At 36.7% G+C, this 19,507-nt stretch overlaps 2 protein-coding genes across 20 annotated transcripts in view; one reads left to right on the top strand and one right to left on the bottom strand.

Annotated features, from left to right (window-relative positions):
- The window catches only part of nme4 (NME/NM23 nucleoside diphosphate kinase 4), a 15,798-nt gene extending 7,128 nt beyond the window's left edge, over positions 1-8,670 (top strand). Inside the window, exon 5 of one of the 4 annotated variants that reach the window (XM_016451347.1) lies at positions 93-4,536. In XM_016451347.1, the coding sequence (XP_016306833.1) occupies positions 93-267 (175 nt within the window). In that variant the 3' untranslated portion in view covers positions 268-4,536. The other 3 variants (XM_016451350.1, XM_016451352.1, XM_016451351.1) reach the window with 3 other exon arrangements.
- nfixb (nuclear factor I/Xb) overlaps positions 5,330-19,507 on the bottom strand; it is a 172,783-nt gene continuing 158,605 nt past the window's right edge. For 7 of the 16 annotated variants that reach the window (XM_016451331.1, XM_016451328.1, XM_016451332.1 and 4 more), the window contains 5 exons: positions 18,819-18,947; positions 16,529-16,707; positions 13,810-13,957; positions 10,204-10,295; positions 5,330-6,104 (listed from right to left, as the gene is read on the bottom strand). In XM_016451331.1, the coding sequence (XP_016306817.1) occupies positions 6,090-6,104; positions 10,204-10,295; positions 13,810-13,957; positions 16,529-16,707; positions 18,819-18,947 (563 nt within the window). In that variant the 3' untranslated portion in view covers positions 5,330-6,089. The remainder of the gene's footprint in view (positions 6,105-10,203; positions 10,296-13,809; positions 13,958-16,528; positions 16,708-18,818; positions 18,948-19,507) is intronic. The other 9 variants (XM_016451343.1, XM_016451329.1, XM_016451344.1 and 6 more) reach the window with 6 other exon arrangements.

Genomic DNA, 19,507 nt, shown 5'->3' on the forward strand with positions numbered 1-19,507 from the left:
AAACTCATCTACATCTTTGATGGCCTGAGGGCGAGTACATTTTAATTTTTGGGTGAACTATTCCTTTAATGCTTGTTTTAAATCATTTTAAGTCACCATGAGGGCCCCTGGCTGGAGGCTAAACTGGATTTGAAGATCAAAATAACCACACAGACTCATCGTTACAGTCAAGAACATCCTTTTATTCAATCAGTTAAAGGTGCTGCTCTTACTTGTTTTTCTTATTATGGAAAAGAAATTGTAATCAACACATGCATTTCACCATGAGCTCTGGAAGGCGTGTGGACTGAGAAGGGCGCCGCTCGAGGAGTTCAAACCAGGGCCGGAGCCGCCAAGGATTCATGCTACTCTAAACGCATCTGAATGCCCCGCTCAACAAAAGAGTACAAAAGTAAATACGAAAGAAAGAAAATGGACGGTCAGTACCAGGGAGGGACAACGAGAGCGCCAAACACATGTCCGTCACTATGGCTTTCACTTACAGTTATTAATAAATCACAGCCAACGCGGACGCCGGCTTCACGGACTCGGGAAAGTGAAACAATTGCATATTTTGTTTGTGGGAGGAAGCAAGTTTTCGTTAAGCCCACTATGTGGGCTTTTGCTGGTGAGTTTTCAAGTTAATTTTAGTCTCGCTCAGGTTTTTGTGGCGTGCGTCACTTTGGTCTATGAGTTTGGCTCGTAACGCTGGGCTCGCGGTTGCTTTGAAACTGTGTCGCTTTCCCTGGGCTGAAACCACTCCGTTTTTAAGGTGCTTCGTCTTGACAGGAACTTTTTTTATTTTTTATTATTATTTTCTGGTCACGTACAACCATTCAAAGGTGCATCATCATTACAGATTCTCAATGCAATATCAATATAAACAGATCATAGCAAATCAAATGAATTTGGTAACAAAGAAATAAATAGCTCAAAAACTCGCCTATTATACCCCAGCGGTCGGCCTCTACTGTTTTCACAAACCGCGTCCAGCTGAAACGCCCGTCTGTCGGACGGCCCACCAGAGCTCACCGGCGTAACTTGTTCACGTACATTAACTGTTCAATGGAGAAGCTGAAGAGATCGGTATGAATACAACGTGAAGCGTACAGACAAGAATAACATGTGAGCTAACTGCATTCTGCTCAGACAACATTTTTTTCTTACTTTTTTTTTTTTTTTACATTTTAAAACCCCTCCGTTCAGAGAAAAGGGGCACAGGGAAGGGCGATGCTTATGCAACTATAGACTACTCCAGTGTCCAAAAGAGGCAGAAGACAAGATTACAGAGGAAGGAAAAGCAAGACAGAAAGTTTTTTTTTTGTTGTCATTTTTCTATTTTCTACAGTTTTCTAAATTATTCAACAATAAAAAGATGAACTAAGTCACACCGATTTCCTTTAGTACTATATATACTGCTTTGAAGAAGTTGCGGAAGGAGAAATACAGAAGTTTGAACGAGGGGATTTTTTTTTCTTTTAGCTTTTTTTTTTAGATGGGCACTCAGGATTACAAGATGGTGTCTGCGAACAAAAGGCACTTTTTAGGGACAACCTTTATGATGCTCTGAGTCTAACACTAGATCACAAAACAAATATTTAGAGTCATTTACATGGGGGCAGTAGAGGGCGCTGCAGGTTAAGAGGGGGAGGGGTTCAGTTTCAACTCTTTCTGATCAGTCGCTGACTTTGTTTGGGTGAATCTTATTACGAAAATTATCACACCAAAATCAAAAGAAAACAAATTGTATTTTTTTTGCATGGACCATTAGTATGTTTTTGTATTGTAACATTTATTTTTGACAAAATATTTTTTTTTCTTATGATTTCTGAATGAAATATACAGAGCCCCACAAATGACATGGAAATTTTTTTTTCCCACGAATTAAGAATTTGTTTCTGTGACTTATAAGTTTCGTTGTTTTCGAAAATCGTAGCCACGTTGTACAAATTTGTTCCATAATTTTCGTAAATTGTGGTCATGTTGTAATAATTTGCTCCCTTGTTTTCGTAAATCATAGCCACGTTGTACAAATTTGTTCCATAATTTTCGTAAATTCCGGTTATGTTGTACAAATTCGTTCTTTTGTTTTCGTAAATCGTCGCCATGTTGTGCTAACTTGTTTCCACGTTTTCATAAATTATGGCCATGTTTTACTATTTTGCTTTCTTGTGTTCGTACATCGTGGCCAATTTGTACTAATGCCATGATTATAAAAACGAGGGAACAAATTAATAAGTTATGGATACAAATTCTTAATTCGTAGCCACAATTTGAATAAAGTGAGGGAATAAATTAATAAAACAAGGGAACTTAATTCATGGCCACAATAAATATACTGTTGTCCTCATGTCATGTGCGGGGCTCTGTAGAAACATGACTGTACATGTACATATCTTGAAAGTTTTTGAGATCCACAATTTTCAAAGTATAAACGATAACAAATTCACATCACACCTCCCGTCTCTTCTTACTCCAAAATTTTTAGCATACAATGGGCATTTAATTTATTCGAGCTGCATTAAAGCCTCTCCCGTAAACAGGGAAGATCTTGTCATACCTTTCATTCGAATTCAAAATTTCTGTGCAAAAAGCCAGCAAAGTTCAGATGGGAAGTTCGTTAAGGTTTCGTGGGCGATCCAAAGCATGGAAGTCCTAGAATACTGGAATGCATAGCATGAAGTCAAAAATACCAGAAAAATCCAGTGTTTTAGCTAGTTAAAAGTCGTAAAACCTCTTAGGACGTCATCAGTCGACATTCTTTGATCGCTTCGGAGAAAAGGTTGGAGGAAAAATGCCTTTTGTCACAACCTTGACCACATTGAACACCCTCCCCCCTTTAGAAAATACAAAAAGCAAAGAGTATTGAACGTTTTTTCTTTCTTCTAAAATTTGTCTTGATAACACTTATTTTTCGTCTTCTTACGTATAATAGAGATCGAACGTACTTTGAACCATAAAAAGCACCTGTTTTATTTAGTGATATATTCTGACGTGTCGCAAAAAACTGCTTCTTCAGCCCTCCTAAGTTTTGAGAACAAATCATTACAAATAAACATTAAAAAAAGCAGAAAAAAGGAAAGATTACAAAACGAATTCCCAAAACGTACAAAGACCATTTTCTCTCGCTCTTTCCGCCCTGTAGTTTAGAGTCCCGGACAGCGTGGACTTTACTATAATAGAAGGATTTTCACCTCTACGCTTTCCTGTACACCCTAACAATGAGACAAACACAGTTTCTACCCAAGGCATTGCACATGGCTCAATCAACACACTTTATTTTGCAATAACAAATACTTCCTGTCCAAACACAAAAGAAATCAAAAGCCGTGCATTTAATTTTTTTTTTTTTACTACGCTATCGATAACATTTTCCGCGGAAATCTGATTTCCACCGGTTGATTATTTTTTTGCTCTAATTACCATTAAGTGCAGAACTGGGTTTTCGGGACTGGTATTTCTGAACGGATATCTGATTTATGATCATGTCATACTTCAAAAAATAACTAGACTGCCACTGAGCTTATTAGGCAAATAAGAAGAAAATGTATATATAAATATATATGGATATATCCTTTATATATAAAGATGTTTGTAACTAGTGAGCTGACGCTTGTTTTTTTCTCATAAAAATTTCACGCTCCGCTATAGCTTATATGCAAGAAAATAACCTGAATTCATGTTTAACAAATTGCATAATGGGAATACAGAGGCACTTCCTTTGATTAGAAAAGAAAAGACCATTGCCATCACGATTCTCGTGTTAATTTTCTACCAAAGCGATGACACGGCCGCCATCCGGCAATAATGCTTCCCTGCAGTGAGATACATGGTCAGGCAGTCCAGTTATTTTGTGACGTTACCGATTACAGTTGCGTCGAAAACAAAACTTTATCAGCGGATGAAGATCTCCCTACTCTAATTCACTGTAAAGGTTTCCCTTTGTAGTCAATCTGTGGAGGAGAGTGCGTGTATGTGCAGACAGCCATGCCGAAACGTTACCAAATTTCGAGTAAAATGCTACTGAAGTGAATGGTGAAACGCAGCTTCTAATAACAGCGGTCCGAGCGGCCCACCTCCCTCTGAGCACGGCTATGATATGTCGCATATTCTTTTGCTCCGCAGCGAGGTCACATGCTCTTGGAACACAGACTTCTGGGAGTGTAAACGGGTACGTAAACAAAACACAGAAGTGGGCGTGTCTCTAGGGCCGTCTTTATTAGTGCTAATGAATCAGGGACTTTTATTATGCCTCGCTACAATGACAAAATTAATTCAAAACAGCCATTATACATAACAGAATGACTAGCTGGGGCTTTAAAAAAAATCACTAGAAAATACTATTTGCTACATAAAAATCTTCTAATTAAAAGTGTTACTTTAGATTTTTTAACAAACTATTTAAAACAAAGTTCAAACATATGGCTTTCATTTAAAAAAAAGGAAATGAGTTTGAAATAAAAGAATGCAATGATTATCTGGGACTTTTTTTTTTTTAAACAAACGATTTAAAAATTGTAACTCCGTCACATGGCTACAAAGTTGCAGTCACATTTATCAAAATTTCATTTGGTTGGTTTGGGGGGTGGGGGGGGGTCTAGTCATTTTAATATGATTCCACTTGAATGGGAATTTCACTATCAGCAGATTTCAAATCAGGTTCAAGATGGTCACATAATTTGCCAAGTTCACCAGCATATTTGGTGCTTTGTGCATTGCTACACTATTGACATTGGACCTTTTTTTGAAAAAAAAAACAAACAATTTAAAACATATTTTAGACATATGGCTTTAATTTAAAAAAGAATGGGAGTTTTAAATAAAAGATGCATTGCATTAACTGGGACTTTTTTTGTTGTTGTTGTGAAGTTGCAAAACTTCACAGGCAAAATCTCGTCATTTTAAAGAGATAATTCAACCAAAAATGAAAATGAGTTGACGGTAGCCATTGACTTCCATAGTATGGGAAAAATACTATGTAAGTCAATGGCTACCATCAACTGTTTGGTTACCCACATTTTTCAAAAGATCTTCTTTTGTGTTCAACAGAAGAAAGAAACTCGTACAGGTTTGGAACAACTTGAGGGTGAGTAAATGATGGCAGAATTTCATTTTTGGATGAACTATCCCTTTAATAAGAATCCATGCAATCAGGAATTTCACGTGAAATTAAAAAATTTAATTTTGCGTCAGGTTCAAGATGGTCACACAAACATTTTTATTTTTTTTCCCACAAAATTTCGTCAACGTGACCGCACCTTAAGTGTGTACTGGTTGGCTTTATTCATCCTATAGAAGTACTAACTAAAATCTGGTGCTGTCTAGTTGGCACTAAGTGCCTGAAATGGACTTTTGTTTTAATAAAAAATTTCTGTTTGAGGCCTGAAAATGAGAACGGGTATCTGGGTAGCTTTAGTCTGCCAGTTAGTTTTTCTCCGCAATAAAATGTGCAAATAATGTCCGCCGTCGATTCCATTTTCAATAGTGCACATCGAACTAGTGTTCTTCGCATTACTGTAGTGCAATACTTCGTAGTTAGTTTAGTAATTGACCGCAAAAGGGAAAGAAAGACGTTTCTACTGCATGCTAATTAGCTAAAAATGCAAAACGTCCGGGGCTCTGATGATGTGAAATGACTTTTAGTGTAGCCTGTATGCTGAACATCAGCAAGTGTTTTGAAAACAAAAAAATTGAAGTTTAATTGGTCAAAATCTTGCGTTTTTGTTGTGTCTGAATCCTCACCACTGAAACTGTTGATAATCCCAGCCACTGTACACTACATCCTTGTTCCTAGTAAGATTTTCTGTCTGTGTTCATGGGGTTCTTCCTCCTCTATGTTGCCGTTGGTTTGGTGACGGTTCTTGCGAGATGCTGTAGGTGCGTGTCAGTCCCTCACCTCCTGCTGTGATCTGAAAGTCTTTATCGGAGGTGGAGGAGTGGGCTTGAAGGGCGTCTGACGGTTGGCAAACACAGGGTCGAACGTTTCCCAATCATATGCTGCTCACGTTTCTTAGGGCGCGTTCCGGGTCGGAGGGGATTTTCAAACAGGATTTTTTTTTTTTTGTCATAAAACTTCCAAATTGTGTTGACAGGTTGCAGGCAGGACCTCGTCAAAGGAACCATGACTGTAAAAAACACACACAAAAGAACAAAGGCACTGTTAGTGATAAATCTAAAAATACATCAGCTCAGTGAAAACATTATATTATTATAAAATAATCTGTGCAGGAAGAATTTGACTTATTTTAAATCCGATAAGTACTATCAAGACCAATATCGATAATTTTTTTCAATTTCTGAGGATAAAAACGGACAATTATAGGCATTTTACATTATACGTCTGCTGCTCACTGTATAATTGTATAAAATATTGTGTTTTAAAAGCCTTAGTTTAAATGAACAGGTAAAAATAAATATAACATAGGGCTAAACTAAAATGATCAAATATCACTCATTAACAACAATTACAGAACAAACTTTTAATTAATATAATTAATTTAAATTCAAAGAAATGTCACAAACTTATTATAATTCGATCATTTGTTTATATTTTATAATACATTTAATAAAATATAAATGTATTAAATTACATGTATTATCATACAACCTAGAACTGAATAATGTTTATAATTTGTATGCATTTAATAAAATATAAATAAATAACCTTTAAATTTATTAAACTGATTGAGTCAAATGAATGGTCACAAAATTGTCATAATGTGTTTATAATTCTTATACATTTAATAAAATATAAATACATTTTTAATTTATTAAGTGAAATGTATTTTCACATAAAGCTAATTTTAAAAAATTTGTCAATTTAAAAAGTTATTAAATGTAATAAGTGAAATGTATTTTATTGTCACATAGACCTATATTTAATCATTTATTTTTATTTTTACAATTTAATAAACTATAAATAAATAAAAAATTAGTTATTACATTTATTAAACTAAATTACATGTATTTTATTGTCACATAAAGCTATTATAACTTTTTTTTTTTACTTTTTTATAAATGTAATAAATACATTGTAAATTGAAGTTATTGAATTTATTAAAGTATTACATTTTATTTGAAATGTATAATTACATTTTATATTTCAACTTTATAATCTTAAAGTTAGTGTGCATGTCTCAGTATGTACTGATATTAGAAGCTTAAACATTTTCAATAGAATCAATATTTTTATGTTATAATCAATACTCTTGATGCATTCATTCAAAAGTATGGAAACTTTAAGATGGATCTGGATCTGGATGTTGACTGTGAATGTGAAGAGATGCTGCTGTTAGTGATGTGAGCACTAGAGGTCAGGCTTGACTCTCACACGTCTGCCTGCTCTTCACTCTCAGAGCTGTTCAGTCTGACCTGCTTACCATATGGGCCTTTACAACACAGTCTGACCTGAACTAAACCAGCAAACCTCCCTTCTGGGAATGTCATGTCAGCGAAGCTCTGTTTCTCTGTTTCTGTGTCTCTACATACCATCACACTGACTTTATCAACATCAGCAGACGCTCTGTTAATGCATCTCAGGAGTTCAGCTCATAAAGCTCCGATATCACACTGATAACGCCGATGGACAGAGAAATATTTACACAAACTTTATAGTGCATTCACGTCATGCTGGAATTAAACTGTGTTTCCCAATAAACCACTTCATGTCTTTGTCAAACTGGTAGTTTTAAATAGGAAAATCATTTAACTTTTGTGACGTCATAAAAACAACTAAAACGGCAGCAGATTTAATCTCCCCCCGCCGCTCGCCCCGGGCTCAAGCCCAACAGCCACTCGGGCCAAGTTACTCTTCCTCTGTAAGCTGTACTCCTCCCTCTTGCAATCCCATCTTCCCCCCGTAATCCTTGGCAGTGACCAGCTCTGCCCCCCAGCCTCAAGTTCAGCTTCAACTGCCTGTGACATCATGTCTCGTTGCTGTGGGCAACCAGACAGATGGGACGTGACGTTTTAGTGTAGGGCCCGTGCTTCAACTTTGCCTGTCTTTTCTCCGTTCCTGTCTCACATATCCGCAGTTCTTTTCTCGTTTTTCTGACTGGGAACGACATGGCGCTGAGAGAACTTCCCCGCACGGACATACAGTGGCCCAAAAAGTGTTCCAACAGTTAAAAATGTTTGAATGTCACTACATTAGATGCTGAGTCTGTATCTTCTATCTTTTCTTTTCACCAACATAATTTTTACTTGGTGTTTTCTCAAAATAAAATAAAATAAAAAATAAAACAAAATAATATAAAATAAAATAAATTAAATGAAATGGCATGAATATGTGTCTGTATCTGTGTGTCTTTTCTCCTCGATATCATCTTTTGACGAAACTGTTTTTTTTTTTGGTGATTTAAAAAAATTTTTTTTTTTTTGGTGTTTTTTAAAATTAGAAATTAATAACAAGCCTGTATCTGTCTCAACTGCCATAATTTTTGTTTAGAGTCTTCTCTAAAAGAAACGTAAAGTACAATAAAATAAGTATTTGAACACTTCAAGGCAAAAATGTTTGAATGTCATAAGTGTCTGTATTTGTGTGTCTCAAACACTGCAGGATCTTTTCTATTTACCAACTTCACTTTTGTCAAGACTGGTGTTTCAGTGATTTTCAATAGAGTTCACACAGGCGTCCCAGCAGAGGAACCACAGGTGAAGAAAATCACATCGACTATGAACATCACACACTAACAATTCACAAGCACAGAGTGCCATAAAGCTTTTGTTGAGTTATCACTGAAAACCTAATAAAAGCTATTTCTGTGTAATGTGTTTGAAAAGTGCTCTTTTTTCTTCAATCCATATGTCACTTGCTTTGATATTTTGTTATAATAACGCAATAACATTTTAAAGTTTAACTAAAGTGTCCAAATATCTTTTGGGGACATATGAAAACTCAAGTGCAATATCACTGATACTCTCATGAAACATGTCTTTGAATTAAATCACACTGAATTACAATTAATAACACTTACTCGATGCACATTTTCTTAACAAAACAAATAAATAAACAATTATTTTGCTATTCTCATTGCCTCTTGCTTTTATCAATGTATGTTATTTATAATAGTTATAATTACACTGAATTTAAAATTAAAATGAATTATAATTTATTCTTTTACTATTGTTTCACTGCCTCTTGCTTTTATATTTTACAGTTTGAATTACAATTATTAACACTTTCTTAATGCACATTTTCCTAACAAAAACAAATAAAACAATACTAATAAAATAAATAATTTTTTTCACTGTTGTTGTGTAGTAATTATAACAGTGAAAATTTACTTTCACTACTGTCTCACTGCCTTTTGCATTTATCTTATCCATGTTTGTATTACATTAAATTACAATTATTAATGCACTCTGTGCACACTTTCTTAACAATACCAAATAAAAAAAAAACTAATAAAATAAATATTTTACTGTCGTAAAACAATAACATTCTTTTACTACTGCCTCACCGCCTCTTGTATCTTTTATCAGTGCTTGTATTACAATGAATTTCAACTAATGCATTTCTCAATGCACATTTTCTTAAACATAAAATAATAAACAAACAAATAAGTTCAACTGCAAATAACGAATCTTCGCTAAACGTTTACTTATGATACCCACTGCTATTTTGCACACTCGTGCAGTTTATCTCTGAGAGGACCAAAAAAAGTGCTTCCTCTGCCTTCCAAAATTTAGGGTGAACACAGTGGAAAATGTGCAAAATCAGACAAAGCGAAGTCACTGCCAAGGAGTCACGGCAGGAGAGAAGAAAAAAAAACAGAAGTCACCAGCAGAGGGTGATAGCGAGTCGAGAAACGAGTTCAAGAAGGAAGAAATGAGGAAAGGTTAAGCAGAAAGAGAGGAAAATAAATGGTCAAATCCAGAGAGGCCGACCAGCAGAGGGAGGAGGTGAGAGCGGGTGAGTTAGCAGCTTCAGATGGTCACCATGTGTTGAGGAGCAGGGAGCCGCCCCGGGGCGGGTGTGCTTTAAACATTAATGACTAAAGTGTACTGGGTGATGGAGGAGCGCGGTGTGGTGGCCGCACATTTGCAACACTCAAATCAACTACACCGCCCAATCAGCTTGAGTTATCACAGGCTCGCTCCAGATGAGCCTGACACCGCATAGCAGAGAGCATCATGGGAAATGGGGAAAGACAGGAGGAGAAGAGCGATGCATGATTTTAAACACTCAAAAGTTTGTTTTGAATACGACAGAGTAAGAATCACCTGCGTCTGCTGGGGTATGTTCAGAAAGTTGTTGTCCCGTGATCCGATGCTGACAAACCTGTTGGGAGCTGTGGAGCCTGGCGTGGAGTATGCTGAGAGAGAGAAAGAAGGAGAGAGAAAATATAAATAAAAAACTGATTTTCATAAAAAAGCATGTTTTATTTAATTTTATTTAACAAAAAAAAAATCACCCTGTACAATATTATCAAAATCGTTTAGTCATTAAAATACATTTTAGTCAATTTGATCTATTTGAAAAGATCATTTGATTCTGCAAAGGCAACCCTTCAGATATATTGTGCGAATTTCATGAAATATATAGTGGAAACTGAAATTTTTCTGTACTGAATTGACTTGTTGGCAAACAAAAGTAATGTAAGAATTTATCATCAAAGATACACTATGTTTGATTGTTATTGGTTCAAACGGGTGAAGATCAATACATTAAAGTGGAGTATGCTGAGAGAGAGAAAGAACGAGAGAGAAAATATAAATAAAAAACTGATTTTCATTAAAAAGCATGTTTTATTTAATTTTATTTAACAAAAAAAATCACCCTGTACAATATTAGCAAAATCGTTTAGTCATTAAAATACATTTTAGTCAATTTGATCTATTTGAAAAGATCATTTGATTCTGCAAAGGCAACCCTTCAGATATATTGTGCGAATTTCATGAAATATATAGTGGAAACTGAAATTTTTCTGTACTGAATTGACTTGTTGGCAAACAAAAGTAATGTAAGAATTTATCATCAAAGATACACTATGTTTGATTGTTATTGGTTCAAACGGGTGAAGATCAATACATTAAAAAGGTGTTTGAATCTGCAGATTTGAAGTCATTATCAAATTTAGGGCAGTTTTTGTTTGGTTTCAGATTTATTTTATGGACTCCATAGTGTAACTGTTCATCAAATATGGAATTCTAACATAAATCAGTATGTGTGTAAAAACATGGAAAAATCAAACACAAAGAGCCGTATTTGTTCTACGGTTTGCTGTTAGTTTTTCATCAGCAAGCATTCAAAAAGGCACAAAGAAATGAAAAGCTGCTTTGTTCATTAAATTCTGTTAATTCATATAACTTCTTTATTAATATAGAATTTAATTATATATTATATAGAATACGTAAAATATTAATGCAACAATAAATGCAACCTGTGATTGCAGAACTAAATTCTACATTAATGCAAAAAAGTTCTATATTAATACAAAATTGAATTCTATATTATAAATATATAAACACTAATATATAAAGTCATGTGATCACAGAATTGAATTTTACTATAATGAAAATAAATTCTATATAATATAGAATTTAATTATATAAATTATATAAAATTAAACCAACATATAAACTCCTGTGATTGCAGAATTGAATTCTACATTACAAATTCTATATTAATATAGAATTGATATATAAACTGTGATCACAGAACTGAATTCTACATTAATGCAAATAAACGAGTTTCTATAAACCTTTGATTGTGGTTTGCAACCATGAAACACCTATTGTGAACTATATCTGATCCTTACTTATTAATTAATTATTTACTGACCGTTTGCATCTTTTTTCATATTGTGGTTATGGCCATTATATAAAAAATAATCAGCCACAAGAGGCCATGTGTATTTTTTAATGGCTAAGGGGGCTTCAGGCCATTTGTTATGTATCTTTACCCCAAACAACCCCCGTTAACCATGGTAAACTCATAATACATGACCTCTATATGCTTAATGCTGTAACACAGATAAAAAACAAACAAACAAAATAAACACTCTCTATTTATTTGTGAGCAGGTGAGTTAAGTGCGTTCTGGAGAATCAGCAGCAACATATAAACACATAAAAAGACACACACAAACAACATAAAAACTATTGAAACAATGAAAGAAAACAATGAAAAGGAACAAAAACAAAAGTAAACATGAAAGAAAAGAGGAAAGGAAATGCAAGTGCTCCGTCCAGTGCCCCTTCTGTGGTGAGTAAACATTTTACAATACGTCTGATTATCCACCCCGTTACGCCACCTCCTTTCTGAACGACCCAAATTTGGTTCATGTACTAGACGAACTGACCTTTAGACCAGCACTGGAGCTCAACTATCACATTCCACAGGCCAAAGCTAACCAGCAATGTGAACGTAACCAAAACAAACTCAAATGAAACCAACGTAAAATTACAAAGCATGGGTTTCTGAATGTTGCATTCGGGAGTGTAAAGGCCCTTTCACATCAAGTCAGGGCTGCAACAGCACAAACCAACCTGGACCACATTACAAGTTCAAGACGGTCTAAACTGGTCTTTTCAGTTTGGTAGATACAGACTCTTCCGTCTTGTTTTGATTTTAGAGCCAGAACTGCCACAAAAGCGAATTGTACAATAATAGCTGCATTTCGAAAACAGTTTGAACTAAAATGCATTTAAAAAGGCACTTTGGAGTCCACTTTAATTGCCCTAAATTTGCACCCTTCAACACGGAGCCCCCAAAAGGACTTGGTCATGGAAAAATATGAGATGGGAGGAAAACATTTTTTTTTTTCAATAATATTGCGTTTGCAAAACCTTTGCGTTCTCTTGCAAAGGTATTGTGTTTTCTGAGAAACTTTGCGTTCACTTGCAAATATTTTTGAGTTCTCCCAAAATACTTTGCGTTCACTTTCATAAGTATTGCGTTACCCTGAGAAATTTTGTGATTGCTCGCAAAAGTATTGCTTTCCCCAAAGAAAATGTGTTCACTCGCAAAACGTTTGCATTCTCTGCATTCCCCCCCCAAGACATTTTGCATTCGCTTGCAAAACTTTTGTGTTCTCCCTAGAAATTTAGCATTTGCTCACAAAACGCATTCTTTTGCAAAAGTATTGCGCTGCCCCGAGAAATTTTGAGTTCGCTTGCGAAACTTGCATTCCCTTGCAAAGGTATTGTGTTCCCCGGAGAAATTTTGCATTCTCTTGCAAAAATGTTGCGTTCCCCAGGAAATTGTTGCATTCGCTCACAAAAATATTACATTCCCCCAAGAAAATCTGTTTGCTAGTAATACTTTTGCATTCTCTATTGCATTCCCCCCCAAGAAATTTTGCAAATGAAAAAGTCTTGCAAATGAAGATTCTCAGCGGAACGAAAAGTTTTGTGAGAGAGAGCAAAAGTTTTCCAAGTGAATGCAAACTTTCTTTGGGGAACGAAAAAGATTTGTGAGCAATTGCGAAGTTTCCCAGTAGAATGAAAAAGTTTTGCAAGAACGCATAAATATTGAAAAACAATTTTTCCTCCTACCTCATTTTTTCTCCCATCACCATGTCTCATTATGGGCTCTGCAATTTAGTGACATTTTGATGGCTGTCAAACTTAAATCACTTTAAAAAAAATCAGGATGTATAAAAAAGAACCGCAAAAATGTTGCATTGGTTTCATTCAAACTGAAAAAATAAAAGTAGTAAGGACTAGTTCTGACCCACCAGTTAGCACTACCACGATGATTACGAATAACGAGCATTTCATGTTAACTTAAGGAACACAAACTAAATGTCAAAAAGTGGTTCAGCTGTGGCTAGACGACTGGGGATCTTTGTGGGGTTTGGTGGAATGGGGGGGTCGGGTCACTTACAAGGAGATGTGGGTGAGGTGAGTCCGCCGTCAGGGGGCGTGCTGCTGGGTTTAGAGTCTGGCATTGGGAGGGGCACTGGACGCGCCACAGGGGGGGGTGGAGGCAGCAAGAAGGAGCCTGGCATTTTGCTCTGGCCGCTCCCGTTCGGCTGCAGATGACACAAACAGGGTGAGGAGTACGGACACGCCCGACACCCCACAAATGAAAAAAACAACGCAGACTTGCTCCGAAAAAAAAAAAAAGGAATGGGGGGTGGCTGGTAGTGGAGAGTGTTGAGAGGGAAACAACCAAAAGGATGGTGAATGTCTGTTTGCTTTTGTTTATGAAGGGGTGTGTTTGTTTGTGCATCTTTGTGTGTTGACTTCACCACAGGCACAGACAGGAGCAGTGGAGGAGCAGGAAAAAAATAAAATGAAGGACTTTAGGCAGAAGGTGAAGAAGAAGAAGAAGAAATGGACGCATGAATGGTGAGGTGAGTTTTGGTCCATGGAATGATATCAAATCAAAACCAGGGCGCAAAAAACCAAGCCACGTTCACGAGGCTGAAAAATGGCACAAGCAGAACTGAGGAGGGGATGCGCACTACACTGAAACGCACAGAGGTCGTCAGCTGTTGCACAGATGGGTTTTATCGTGGAAGTGGACAGAGAAGGAGAGATTAACTCAAGATCGTCTAGACAAGCACAAGATACATAACAGTGACTGATCAGTCGGCCTCAAAGACAAGGAACGCACACATTTGTTTGCATTGGAAAACACAGTTTGAGGTTACTGTAGTCAAGTTATCACACAAGGAGCTTGTTTCATGTTTAAAGAAGTACTAACAGAAATAAAACAGTTAATAATTTTAGTTTCCCATTGAACAAAAAATAATAATTTAATGAATCATTAAAATCCAAAAATGCTGATTTCCCCCCCCCCAGTGGTTAGGATTTGGGTTAAGGTATGTAGTAATTTTAGATAAAATAAATGTGAATTAAATGTTATGAAATTTATGTTAAATATGACATAACCTCACTTATATATATATATATGATTTATATAAAATTAATTAGAATGACCACAGAGTAACCCAAGCCCTAAAAGAAAACATTATGTAAAGGGGTCATGAATTGAGAAATCAACTTTTACTTGAGGTTTTGATATATAAGAGGTCATCGTATTAAAAGAATATCCTGTAAGTTTCAGAACTGAAAACGTCCTTGTTACTGAAATAAATGCTTTTTTTGACACCAGGCCCAGCGAACGCCAGATCCTGGAATGTGCCTATGAATGACGTAATAGACAGGTTTAGCACCGCCTCCACAGAAGAATATCAACGCCTAATTCTGTAGCCCCGCCCACTGATTCACGCATGACATAGCAGGGAAATAACATAAGTGCCACTTAACCGGATCGAGCAAAAAGATGCCCGGTTGTGGAAGAACACAGTCATCGCATAACCTTCCTTCGGATTCAGATATTAGGAATGCGTGGTTGAACTTTATTTTTAATGAAGTTTCAGCTCACGTGAGTAAAACATTGAGCGTTTGTTCGCTTCATTTCACCACGGATTCCTTTGTAAACAAGACACAGATCGACGCTGGATTTGCAGAGAGACTGAGATTAAAAAGCAATGCTGTGCGTCTATATTGGATCCGACAGGAATGGCGCAGCACACTTATGTGAGTAAAATATGTGTCACTATTGCTTTGTTCGAGATCGCTCGATATGTCCTGATTATGTGTACGTGCATGTCTAACCAAAGTCACAGAAGGCTCTGACTACGAAGGACGTAGCTTGTCAAACAGACACACAGAAAATTAGTTTACTATGCAAAACTGTTATCCAATCATAACAGTGGGCGTTTACTTCCAAGACTTCAACGCGGCACGCCTATAAAAACCCAGCGTTTCCTGAGCTGGCCTCAAAACCAAGGTAGAAAATAGCCTATTACTTACTGATTTTGATGTTTTTGAATGTAAAAACCACGCGAACGCCATAAGCAGACCTCAGACAACAGTATAAAATAAAATAAAAAAAAATGTAAAAAAGCCAGTTCGTGACCCCTTTAACATGTTTTTGGATGCTCGCTAACAGCAAAACTTCAATCTTAGCTTTGTTAAATGCAACAGTTGTCTTCACAATGTTAAGCTCAAGTTTAAGTTTCTTCAAATGCTTGATAATATTAGTTTTACAGAGAAAAAATACATAAAATATAAATTAATTTCATACTTGAGGCATGAGTTTTTGTTGACTGGGGCAAATGTGTTTGCTAAATATGACATCTAAGTTTTGGGTCAACATTTGGTTTTAAAGGATGGATAAAATGCAATTTTCATAATTTATTTTCTTAAAACAATGGCTATGTTACAATGGCATACTGTACAGTATATACTCTGTATTTTCCAACCATTTAACAAATAGAATGTGAAACAGTATGCAGTAAGCAACGATAAATGTTTATACAGTAGAATGTGACAATGGCTACATTCTAAATGGAATACTAGTGTAAAGCTTCCTAAAGGATGAACATTGCATTGTGGGATACAGTTTTCCATGCAGTGTTCTCTGTTGCATAGGATGCCAGTATTCACTATAAACCAGCCAGAGAACATCTGGATAAAACATCAAACATTTTTTGCAATATGTACAGCAAAGCAAATTACATGTACAGAAGCAATTAACTGACCCCAAAGTGTCCGATCATCACTTCCCGTATGAGGTCACTTCCTCTTACCTGACCACTAGCCTGTCCCGATCCGTCGGCGCACACGAACTGCACAAACTCCTTGAGCGGGTCCTGTCCCGGGTGGTGGTGGGATCGGATGGTGGGTGGGGTGAAGTATGGGCTGGACTGCTGTATGATGGAGGATGAGGGGAAGTGCAGGGAGGAAGCTGAGGCACGGGGACTTCCTGCTGGCAGACACACACACAGAGAGAGAGGTCAGTGATACATATTGTGCCAGTATAAGTGCTAGTAGTATATCAGTAATGAGCGAGACTGACACACAAGGATACAATAAATGACATGAGATGGAAGTGATGGAAATCAATTCAGGAAAAGTGTGTGTGTGTGTGTGTGTGTGTGTGTGTCTGTTTACAAAAATTAGGGACAAAGCTGTTCCCAGAACAGAGCTAACCCTGACGAAACTTCCCTTGACAGATCCTACGGGACATCTTCATAGATAAAAATGATTCATAAATATATTGAAATCCAAAAATGAGGTTTTCTTTTAGTGGTTAGGATTTGGGTTAAGCTTTTACTATGAAGTAATTATTGTTAGCTTAATATAAAAACAATAAATGTGCAATATATGTGAGTAAATGTGTTCATCAGTTCACAAAGTATTACAAAAAGAATATTCATAATAAAATAATAATATATTAATTAAATATAAAATATATAATTCATAAATGCATAAAATATAGATTTATGTACAACATTTAAAATACATATTATATATTTATCTCTTTCTGTGTTCTATTTCATTCTCACTATTTTAATTTCTCATAAACTCAAAATTATGCAGACAGACACAAACATGCTCTCCAAGTCAAAAAGCCTCTTAACTGCCATTTCATCATGGGTGATGTAACAATTTTTAATACAAAATTCCAAGAGAGCCCCAAAACTCTTAATATGGACGACTATGCCAACTAAGTATTGACCATAAACGAGCAAGAGATTGCTTCAACTTGAACATCGGTTACAGATTTTACATCTTAGACGACAGCTTAGACGTTAATTGAACTGTAGGAAATGGTATGAAAACACAAATAAACAAATAAAACATTATCTAAAGCATGTGCAATGGGGAAAAAAATGCAATATTGACAGATTTTTGTATCAGCACAACTCTAACGTGAACAAACTGCAGTAGTTCTTGATAAGTCATGACGTGCCCTCATTTGCATGAAGAATAACATTACGCTCATCTCCCGACTAGCGAGTGGAGGGCTGAGGGGTCTTGTCTACTCCAGCCAAGCAGGGCCCCCAGCTGCCCGGGACAGTCTGCCAACTTCCAGAGCCTCCCTGTAACCCAGACGCGGGCGCTGCGCTCCCAGCCAAAGCACTGCTTTTCACCCTCTCTGCCACGCAGACTGCTATTCCCTCCTCTTCCTCCGTTTCTTTCGCGCTTGTTTTAAATCCACCCTTTAATCCCATTAGGGAATGGGATGGAGCCAAGGCTTCAAGGAGGAGGCAAATGGCACTGAAACTACTGCCACCAAAGATCCGCTCCCACCAGGAGTGACACCACAACAACAGCTTTAAACACAACCACGCTACACACAACAACACATGCCCACACAACTAGAGCGCATCGCATAACATCACCAGCAATTCATCTGAACGTATGACGCTATGCAAAAAAACAGCCGAACCACAAACCTACCTATCTATCTATCTATCTATCTATCTATCTATCTATCTGTCTCTCTGTCTGTCTCTCTGTCTGTCTGTCTGACAAGAAATAATGAATAATGGGTAAATTAGTGTGTATTCAGCTACAAAACCTACTACAAAAAAACTTCTACAAGCACCACTGATTTGATGACAAGATTTTGTTGCGGTGTCTAATTTCAGCACATTTACAATTTTTCCTTCTCTTTCATCTTGTTTAATCAATAATAGATGATAAAATACTTCAGAACATCTTTGAAAATGCAGTTTTCCAATCCTGTGAGTCTTGCATTACAGGAGAGTGGATATGTGCTTTGATCATTGCTGTATAGCATTTAAAATAACATCTTACAAGCTCACGTGCATCTAGGCAGTGAAACGGTGCCACTAGAGGGGGGAGAATGAAATTCGGAAATGGAGAGACCAATCACCAACCAATCACATTGACAGACAGACAGACAAAAAAGACAAATCAGCCTCGGTACAGAGGGACCCAACTGTGGCGTAAACACGACCTCACCTCTCCCCGAACGTCACCACATCCGACCCCACCAGGGGGCGTGAGGGAGCAGGACAGGAAGGGGAAGGATGTGGGAGGTGGGGTGGGGTGGCTCTGAACTCTCACCTGGTCTTACACCTGCCAGCATGGGCAGCGGGTGATGGCTGAACGGCATGCGTGCAGACCTCGTATGGCCGGACAGAGCGCTGAAATCGAATTTCCCCGACTTCTTAAGAGAACCAGGCGACGAGAGTCCTGGTAAAAATGGGATCAACAAAATGGCAGAACAGAGATGTGGATTTAATCAAACAGGGTTTTTGCTTCTTGAGCTTCATCTAAAAAAAAGGATCTTATCCATCTCAGCTTCTAAAATTCTACAAATTTGCTGATAATAATACAAAAAAATTGATCTTTTAATCTACAGCTAATGTTAGGGCTTTTTTGTTTCCTGTGAAATATAGAGAAGCCAGTCACAGTGCAAAAAAAAATTATTAATCAGTAATTTTTCCTTATTTTCCAGTAAAAACACATTTAACAATAAGTATTTGCCAATGAGGTACAAAAATAAACTTAAATAAAAAGGAAAATAAATGCATTTTTCTTACCCCACTGTCAAAAAATATATATTAAGTATAAACTTCACTAAATGTAAATAAGATTTGTCTTATTTTGATTCAAGTAAATGCATCTTGTTTTAAGGATGTTAATATAATTATACTGGAAAACAAGGTGAAACACTGCTTAAGGACTGTGTTTTTGCAGTGCCGACGGGTCCAGGGTGCGAGCTTTGCTTTGAAGCAGTGGAGTGCAGGAAA

This window comes from Sinocyclocheilus anshuiensis, unplaced genomic scaffold, assembly GCF_001515605.1.
Source record: "Sinocyclocheilus anshuiensis isolate Anshui unplaced genomic scaffold, SAMN03320099.WGS_v1.1 scaffold207, whole genome shotgun sequence".
NCBI lineage: Eukaryota > Metazoa > Chordata > Actinopteri > Cypriniformes > Cyprinidae > Sinocyclocheilus > Sinocyclocheilus anshuiensis.